The sequence below is a fragment of the Galeopterus variegatus genome, unplaced genomic scaffold (assembly GCF_000696425.1).
Source record: "Galeopterus variegatus unplaced genomic scaffold, G_variegatus-3.0.2 Scaffold3208, whole genome shotgun sequence".
NCBI classification, from domain to species: Eukaryota; Metazoa; Chordata; class Mammalia; order Dermoptera; family Cynocephalidae; genus Galeopterus; species Galeopterus variegatus.
Genome location: NW_007729319.1, coordinates 130,920 through 140,485, shown reverse-complemented (window position 1 = coordinate 140,485; position 9,566 = coordinate 130,920). Strand labels below are relative to the sequence as shown.

Here is a 9,566-nt window from a genome sequence, read left to right as displayed (position 1 = left end):
CGCCCCACAAAACCCGGCCACAGAGTTGAGAAAGACTCTGGCTCAGGGCTGGCTTTTCCACCAGCTCAGGGACATTGGGCAAGCTGCTGTCCTGAACTGGAACAGCAGAAGTTTCCCTGTACTAGTTAGATAGCAAGCCCTCAATAAATATTTGTTAAATGAATGAATGCACAAATGCCTACATTACAGGTTTGTGGAGAAAGAAGTGAAAAATAAGTAAAATGACTACCATAATAACCTGCACACACATAACACATTAGTCCCTTCTTTCCTCTCTGTTTCTCACAGGGTTCATGACCTCTGCTGGTTACAAAGCTAGAGACAAAAACAAGTTTAAAAAAAAAAACTCAAGGGTACAATGAGATAAAAATAGCTTGAGAAAACTTATGTGTGCTCATTTATTTTGCCATTACACATTATAACTCTAGCTTTTCATCTTTACTTCTTTAAGATTATTTAAACAATCAACGATGTAAGTGCAAGAGAACAGTCATTTTCAAAGCAACTGATAAAACACTCCAAGGGCACCAGGTCTAGTGCGTGGGCAGGTGGGGAAGGCCTACCTCGGAAAGTAGCTGTCAGGGCAGGACCTATCGAGTCAGGGAACCGAGGAGGCACACCTGAACTTTTAAGCTTATTTGGTTTGGACAAGACAAGTAGTATCTTGAAACACCTCGGTCCTTCATTCCTTTTTTGGGCAGGTCCAGCATGAAGCCTAATTAACTACAAAGATTAGGGAAGATGGGGTCAATTTTACACTTTAATAGGATTTAGCACCAAATCTTTTCTGCTAAAAACCATTTGAAAACACTATTGTGCTCTGTTTAAGGGTCTCAATGACCACTTAGAAAATATGAATTCCTCTGACTTATGTTTTTGAAACTAACACATAGAGATGAAATTTAATAGACAGCAATTTTCAAACACTAAACTCTTGTCTTCAGCTGTATGAGAATCCTTAATATACAATACTTTAGAGTCACAGGGAAAAGAAAACCTCAATTTGTGTTCAGATTGATTTCTTCAAATGAAGAGTCAAGTACATCAGTTTCATTTCACATGAGTATGCAGAAGAGACAAAATTATTATATCATTACCTCTCTCTTCCCTTCTTACTGTTAACAAATTTTGAAGTTAACCTTATTTTGTCATATCTTATAAAATGCTAGTGTATAACTATTTCACAACAGCTATTGTTCAACTTTTCAGGAAACATGTAACTTCAGTGATGAAGTAAGTGCCAAGACAGCTTGAAAAATACAAACAACAGTATAAGAACTCAGAATCTTCACTATGGAAAATTAGCTACGAGCCATGATTTAGATATGTAGTCACTAGTTCTAAATTCTAATACCTCCAGATATTTGGAAATGAAAGAGAAGTCAGGCTACCAAGCATGGTTTGCCATATTAGGATTATTTTCTTGGCCAGAGGTACTGAGTGGGGTGGGGTGGGATAGGGTGAGATGTGATTAGAGGGCTGGTGATCAGAAGAATGACAAGCGCATTCTTTTGCATTAGAAGGGCTGTGAAAGCAGCTGCAAATACTCAGCCATCAGCGACCTGTGTGGCATGTCAGTGGACACTACACCCCATCAGTTTCTGTTGAACACAGGCAAGAGATTAAGCAGGACTTGCAAGATACTGAGATAGTCATTTGCAAAGCTGGCCTTCCGTAATATAGATCTAAAAATTGAGTCCCTGCTCATAAAATTGAGGGGGGTCGAGGAAACCTGTGGATATTAGAAACGTACTTAACGTTGAAAGAAACAGCTGAAAATGTCTGCCTGAGTGCCTATGACATGACACCTAAACAAACTTATTTTTTATATAATTCTTACTATGAATTTTTAAAATTATTTTTATTACATTTATGATTTTTATGTGATATAATGAATTGAAACCTCGATGCAAAGCAAGGTTACTGCCATTAGACAAGGATGTTGTTCATAAAAGAAATATTTATTGCTATCAAGTGTAAGTTCTCTAGGTCCTTATGTCACACGTGGACTACTTCAAGTGGACAGTAAACCCCTCAAAAAAGGAACGGGCTCCCAAGATACGGAGTGAGCTTTCTTTGCTGAGTAAAGTTTAGTAAACACACTGAAAGTGAAAACAAACTTTCATTTAAGAGCTGCTAGTTTATTCTTCCACTGAATTTAAACATACTGAACTAACTATAGTTAGTTCTCATCTGCAGAGCTGACTTTTTACCTCTTTGAATTGAGCATTTCTATTAACACAGAAAATTCAATCCTTCACCACCAGTGAGCCAGTAAGTGGAACACCTCAGAGGAAGCCCGTGCCTGAAAACTCTGCTGCTGAATCATGAGATGGGCTAGCAGGCACAGGCAATCTCACAGTGGCTCTAGATTCTGGTTGCAAAAGCAGAAAGTGCTTTGCAGTTGAGCACTTTGCACACATTTAGGCTTCTTAATAACAAATTCATCAACTCCTCCAGTGCCTCTCTCTAGATTCTAGAACAGAGTAGATGGCCCAGGTTGGTCCCTGCTAGTTAATTAGTTTCATATTCTAAAACTGTAACCTGGATAATTTACTATGACACACCACTGTTTGGAATCCAAATTCTTATCTCTCAACAACAATATCTAACACTATTGTAGGTTAGAAACTGGATTCTCTTTACATGATCAAAATCATGAGGATTTCAGACCACTGCAGGCCGTAAGATCTTCTTTAGAATGTGACTCACTTACTGAAGTTGAGAATAATTACAGTGAATTTCTGGCAGGATTACACTTACTTCCTTCAAATTAGAGGAGAGGAAGTGAAGAAACCTACCCTCTGGTGGGAAGGTTCAGACAGACAATTGGACTTCTCCTAAAAATACTCTCATCTTCTTCTTATGCAAAAGTAACTGTTTTGGTATAAGTGATAGAAATAAGGAATACATGTTTTGAACTTGAATACTAATACAGCTTTCATTCCTCATACAAAAGGAAAATAGTAGGCTCTAAAACACATCAGTAAAAGGAAGAAGTTTCATTTTGCTTTGACCAAGGTGAACATTTAGCACCTTATTTTCTTACTTAAGTTTGCTTAAAATGACATGGCATTTCCTGTCAGATACCGCCACAACTCAGACGTTCTTGCTCTGTTTTAAAGCATGTAATACCTGGGCCGGCCCCAAGGTGAACATTTAGCACCTTATTTTCTTACTTAAGTTTGCTTAAAATGACATGGCATTTCTTGTCAGATACCGCCACAACTCAGACGTTCTTGCTCTGTTTTAAAGCATGTAATACCTGGGCCGGCCCGGTGGCGCACTGGAGAGTGCCGCTTGGGATCACGGCGGCACTCCCACCAAGGGTTCGGATCCCATGTGGAGACCGGTTCCCACTCACTGGCTGAGCGCGGTGCGGGCGCAACACCAAGGGTTGCGATCCCATTACCGGTCAGTAAAAAAGAGACAAAAAGGGAAAAAAATAAAAAAATAAAAAAATAAAGCATGTAATACCTTAGCATAGAGCAGAGTTTCTCAACTTCAGCACTAGTGACATTTTGGGCTAGATAACCCTTTGTTGTGGGAGGCTGTCCTGTTTGCTATAGGATGTACATTCATACCCCCTAGCCTTTACTCAGTAGCACCCTCCCCCTCAGCTGTGACAATCAAAAACGTCTCATGACATTGCCAAGTGTCCCTGGGGGGGGGGGGGGGGGGGGGGAGGAATAGTCCCTGGTTGAGAATTACAGCCTTAGAGTATAAAGTAGCCAGTGAAACAAGATTGAAACTTAAACCTCCTTATTCTTTTCAATGACATTTCAAATAGCTGCAAATCCCAAATCCTCAGGCAAATAACTCAACAATTCAATTTCTGTGAACAGCAACAACAAAAACCCAATCTCAATTTTGAAATGTTCCCATATCTTAACTTCAGCAACTAACAAACTTTTACATTTAATATTTTAATTTAAAAAGTTTAAGATTTTATATTTAACTTAAATATAACTTTAATAAAAATGAACCCTCATATCTGTACCCAGGACTAAATCTTATGTCAATTAAGAAAGGCTCTTTCTGCTAATTCCAAAAGATCTAGTCACTGCAAATCCTATATCTGCTCTTGGAGAGGGGAGGAGGAGGAAATAAGCCCCTGGTGTAAGCATGTGCTGCAGAGCCCATCCCCACATTCCCTGCCCGAGCTTTGGCCACAGTGTCAACTATCTGACAGTCAGTCACTGCTGGAGGGCTTCTTAGAGCATGTCCTTCTTCCTGTTCATACTGGGTCTTGTCTTATATGGAAAAGAACCATCAACAATAATTTTAAAAAGAACTGTTTTGGCATATTAGCTATTGGTTTTGTCTTGTGTTTTTCTTGTTATTGTCTTTAAAAAAAATGGCTTACTATTAATTATTTTAGAGGCTGGCCTAAAATTGAAGCATGCCTACTAATTCATTTGATCAAAATTCTCCAAAGGATGTGAAGCCTTATATCACAGATCGTCAGAACATTTATATACATATAACAAAGCTGCAGGTGCACTTATACATTATAGAAAATGGATGCTGACTTTGTCAATGTTCTGTTCTTTGGCCTTGCAGATACTATTCTAACTGATGCACAGCCTTATAGAAAATGAGTGCTTGGTAGCATAGATTATTCACATAAACCTTGTATCTTCTTTTTAATGTTTCCTGAGAGACTGAGAGCCAAATCATCAGGCTTATTCCTTGAGTTTCCACGGAGACAATGCATAGTTACTGTTAGCAACAACTGTCAAACCCTCTTCAGCTTAAGTTTACTCAGGTTTAAAGACAGATGCTAAATTTTTTACTCATTGGCCAGTCTTTTCTTATTTTTTAATAATCATAGTATATTTATCAAACTCTAATTTAGATACAGGAAGGCCATTTAAAGGTAGGCCTGTAAAACTGCCTACTTTAGTTTGATATAATCTTATGCATCTATAGGGAAAAAAGATGCATGTACACACACAAACATACAACAGTATTTCCCCAAACAGCACAACTTAAAATGCTTGCTACATCTCATGTATCTTCCACGCACAAGAAACCACAGCAATTATATCCCTGAGAAAAGCGGCCCCTAGAAGTTACTTATAGTTGATCACATATGAAGACAGCAGATACATACCATCAAAACTACCTTGCTCGGAAGCAAGGTGCAACAGCTGATTATATGTTTCAACTGAAGGCTGATAAACAAAGACTCCGGAATTGAAGCAGTCAGGCCACCCCGGGTCTGGTGCTGCGGACAATTCTTCTCTCTCAAAAAGATCATCAATATTTGCTAGGACCTGATTTAAAGGGGAGAAAAAGCATTACAGAAATGTTTTACTGCACAATACCTTTCTTAAGTTCTCCCTCTGTTATCCAACACGAAAGATGACGACAGCCTAAGGCAGCCTGGGCCCACTCTCCATCACCTGACAACTTTTGCAACAGTGGTTTTATCTGAATTTCACTATCAAGTCTTGACAATGTTCCTCAAATGCCTAGCACGTCTTCATACATCTTTTCAGCCCTTGAAGCCACACTTACCAGAGTATCTGCATCCATGAACACACATTTTGAATACTGTGTAAGTGACCAGCAGTGGAGTTTTGTCAGTGTGACACCCAACTCAGGCCTCTTCATTAAGGTTAGATGAGCAGAATCGCCACTGTCCAAGACGTCTACCATGATGACTTCATCGAAGACTGTCTCTAAAACTTTTCTATCAAAATAAAATTCAGAAAACACTACTTGGCATCTTTTCAGAACAAGTGAGCCCCTTAAATCTGTCTTAATTTACTTCAGTACAAATTGTGTTTATTTGAATGTGCAGTTAGCTTCATTAAAGTAATAAGAACTGCTTATGGGGAGGATGAAATGCTTGTCTTAAAACATTATAGAAGTGGTTTTCTATTTTTTTTTTTTTAATTGTATCATTGAATACCAGGCAGGCTATGGAAATAGCTTGTAAAAATATGACTAACATTTAGCAAAAGAGTACATCTTTGCAATATCCTATGTATTTGACAATGATATTTTATTAGAATTGACTCTTGTTGACTACTGCATATTTTTATAAACAATGCCTAGTAATGTGCATATAACATCTGCAGTGAAGCTTATAATGAATCTCTTTTGCTAAAGCAATTGACTCAGAGCTGTTGGAAGCTCTGTGTCCCAAAAGAAGTTAAGGGGCTCAATTATTAGGTTGCCATTTTTTAGAATCCAATATAGCCATTATGTGCTTAGCACTCTATTTGGGCATGACGACTCACTTTGGTTTGTGAGGTACAACACCTCTCCATGCCCAAAATGACCCTATGTTTTATTTTAGAAAGCTCTTAAGGTAGGTTAGTGGAGCAGACTTGAGTAAGACACTAAATTCAATATAAGGAAAAACATATGTTAAAAACGTATCATCATTAAAAGTTTATAACAATGTCAGCCATGCAGAACAAAACTGGTATTGTTTTTGTCTCTAAAGCTGCACAAAAATATGTTCTAATTCACACAGTAAACATGATATTTTTGGGGAAAAATGGTCAGGGGAACTATTGACCATAATAAATTGGTGGTGGTGGTGGGTGGGTGGGAGAATCTAAGACTAAAACTAGTTTCTTACATACATCCTCACTAATAGACTATAAATTAGGACATATACATTAGAAAACAGCCTTTTTGGCATCTTCCTAAATTACCACTGAGGAATAACGTTGTTAGTGTGATAGATACATGTGTATGTAATACCCACTTTTCAGAGGCTCTTGGTCTGTGCTTATGCTATTTGAAAAGTCACAAAAAAGGTGTTTTCAATTTCTAAGAGGACTAGGAGACTGCACAAATAAACACAACACAAAGCTTCCAGTATGTCCAGATATTTTTAAAGTTAGTATTAGGAACTAGGTAATTCATGCTGATACTTCAAAATTTAATTCCAACAAATCAAAGCAAACTAACCCAATCCATAGGTAGCTTGTGCCCCTCAGGGTGCTTTCCCTAGCAAAACACTGGTTCAGAAAGCCCTTTAGTAAAGATTCTAGTGAATTATATCGTAAATAAAGACCCTTAGGTTACAAATATGGATAAAATAGCTGCTTTTATTTCAAAGTCACCTGAGGGTTTCCCTGGTTTAAAACAGGAAACAATGTATTGCTGTATTCTGGGAAAGAAGTGCAAGTGAACCGTGATTACATGAAGGTGTATTTAAGCAGGGAATGCCTGGACTGAAACACTCAGATCGCCCAGAGAGGACTTGGAAAAAAGAGAGTCCTTCTTCCACTCCTAGTTGGAATCAGGAAGAGTGTGGGCCAGAGCTTCCCCGAAGCTTAGCTGAAATATCTTCCAAAAGCTAGGAAGAGGTTTTAGACCCATGAATCCTTCACTCAGTAACTCTTATCTTTCTCTAGCCAGTTCTCAACTCCTGAAAAAAGTGTAGCATTCACGCCCACTAATGCCAGAAACAGGGTAATGATGTCACAGCCCCATGGACAAACGCTGTCCTCACCTCATAGAGTCCGAGACCTGAGGGGTGGTGAGCACGACCAGCTTTCTGGTGGTCCTGTGCTGTTTCAGAGATGAGCCCAGGACCAGGGCACCTTTGGCGTAGGCATCGTTTGTGGTCAGTGTCACAAAGGCCTGATCTTAATGCAAAGAAGAAAAAAAAAACACACTCAGTACAACATCTGGAAAAGGTCTTTTCCCCAGAATCCCTTGCAAACAGTAATTTGGCAAAATCAGTTCCTCTGAGATAAACCTGTGCTATTAATAAAAGCAGCAGCCTCTTTGGGGGGAAAACCCAAGTACCCACTTCAAGAATGGTTCAAGACTACAGCTGAGCAGGAATGTCTGGCAACTTTCAAGAGGCTGATTGAACTATAAAAATTAAATCCCATTTACAGATTGGACACCTAAATTCTCAGACCAAAAGATAGCTTAAAATCCAGAGGGTGGACCTCTGGCAATTAACAGGTGGTAATGAAGAAATCACGAAGTGCATTTCCTGTTCCTTCTACAAGGTACTGAAAACAGTATTTTCATCCAGGTACAAGTTCAACTGCCAACCTCAATGAAGACAGCCTGATATCAGAGGCCATATTCTTCACCCTGGTGCTTATGTTTATGGCATGCCTCAGGCTTTCTGTACTTCTATTTCCTCAACCTGTAGCAAAAGCTCTCCTGCCCTATCAACCTTGAGTCTCTGCTCAAATATCTCCTCCTCAGAGACAACCTCCCTCCTGATGCTTCTATCTAAATAGAGACTGATCACTGTTAAATGAATTTATCTAAATAGAGACCGATCACTGTTAAATGAATTTAGAGAGCACCTCACAAGCTCTAACAAACCTGTGCCTCCTCTTCTTTGGGAAGCAAGCAGTGCCCTGTATCCTGGCCCTGGTCCCCCCCAACAGACAAAGACCCACAGACACATACACACCAATGTCTAATAAGCACTTAGCTGCCATAACAGAAGGCAAACACATGGATTATTCTTCCTACTGGACAATCCCCAGCCTCCCAAGACAACCAGCCTATCCTTTAGGATTTCTCCAGTCCTTCCCTGGAACAATTCTGGGGCACACTCCATCTCCAAGGGGATTTTAAGATTAGGAAGTTGGTGGGCATCCAAATGTATAGGACACTTAGGATCAACCTCTGGCAGGGGTCACTTGGGACACTGTTGCCCAACCAAGGAGTTAGGACATTTTGTCATGAATTCACATTCTGTCCTGGGTTTCCTCACTGTCCCCAGCCCACTTTCCAACATGGAGGCAGGAGGCAACCAAAATTCCACTGAGAAGTGAGAGGAGTTGTAGGCTGTCGAATGGGCCAACACAGGCCCTAGCTGCTGACCTGAGAGCCGCCACCATACGTTTTGTTGGGCTCTCTTCCAGGGCAGGCCATCTACTAAGTTGTAAAAGACGGGTGTTCCCCACCCCTGGAGGGCCACAGCTTCCCAGTCACACACTCCACTAAAGCTCAGAACAATGACACCTGTCACTTGACATGCCCATCAACCTCTGCCCTTACTTGCTTCTACTTGTATTATCTTCAACCCTCATGAGGCATTTCAAAGTTAATCTGCACCAAGGGTACTTAATCTGGGCATAATGAATGTTTTACCACAAAAGCAGTCCAGATGCCAGGAGGTGATGAAGAAAAGTTTAATAAGGTGAGTCGGATTCAGGGATTTCAGGAAGCAAGGAATGGATGATCTCAAGATGAATAAGGGACAGGACAAATGCTTAGGAGCACAGACTAGAACATCAGACCCGGCAAACATTACAAGTGACCAGGACAGACCGACGACAGCGGGGCAGGAGTTCAGGCTTGCTGAAGAAGAGCTCCGGGTTGCACCTATAGTCTAGCTGCAGTTCAACCTCTGTCATAACCCTGGCTCCTGGCCTCAGCAACAGGGAAGGACCAGTCACCTCGGAGTTTCCCAGGCTCCAGGCAGGTTCGTGGAGCGGCCCGGAGGCCTCCCACCTCGCAGGGACGCCAGCCCGGCTCCGGCTTCCCCGACACCCGGCCCCACAGGCCTAAAAATAGGCTCTGCGCGGCGGCCAGGGCCGGGGCGGGCGGCCGAGGAGCCG

At 40.8% G+C, this 9,566-nt stretch overlaps 1 protein-coding gene across 3 annotated transcripts in view; it reads right to left on the bottom strand.

Annotated features, from left to right (window-relative positions):
- Positions 1-9,566, bottom strand: part of GYG1 (glycogenin 1) — a 36,400-nt gene that overhangs the window by 25,583 nt on the left and 1,251 nt on the right. The window contains exons 2-4 of one of the 3 annotated variants that reach the window (XM_008584287.1): positions 7,481-7,616; positions 5,524-5,698; positions 5,117-5,279 (exon numbers count right to left, since the gene is read on the bottom strand). In XM_008584287.1, coding sequence (XP_008582509.1) covers positions 5,117-5,279; positions 5,524-5,698; positions 7,481-7,485 — 343 coding nt within the window. In that variant the 5' untranslated portion in view covers positions 7,486-7,616. Of the gene's footprint in view, positions 1-5,116; positions 5,280-5,523; positions 5,699-7,480; positions 8,424-9,566 lie in introns of those variants that run through there. The other 2 variants (XM_008584286.1, XM_008584288.1) reach the window with 2 other exon arrangements.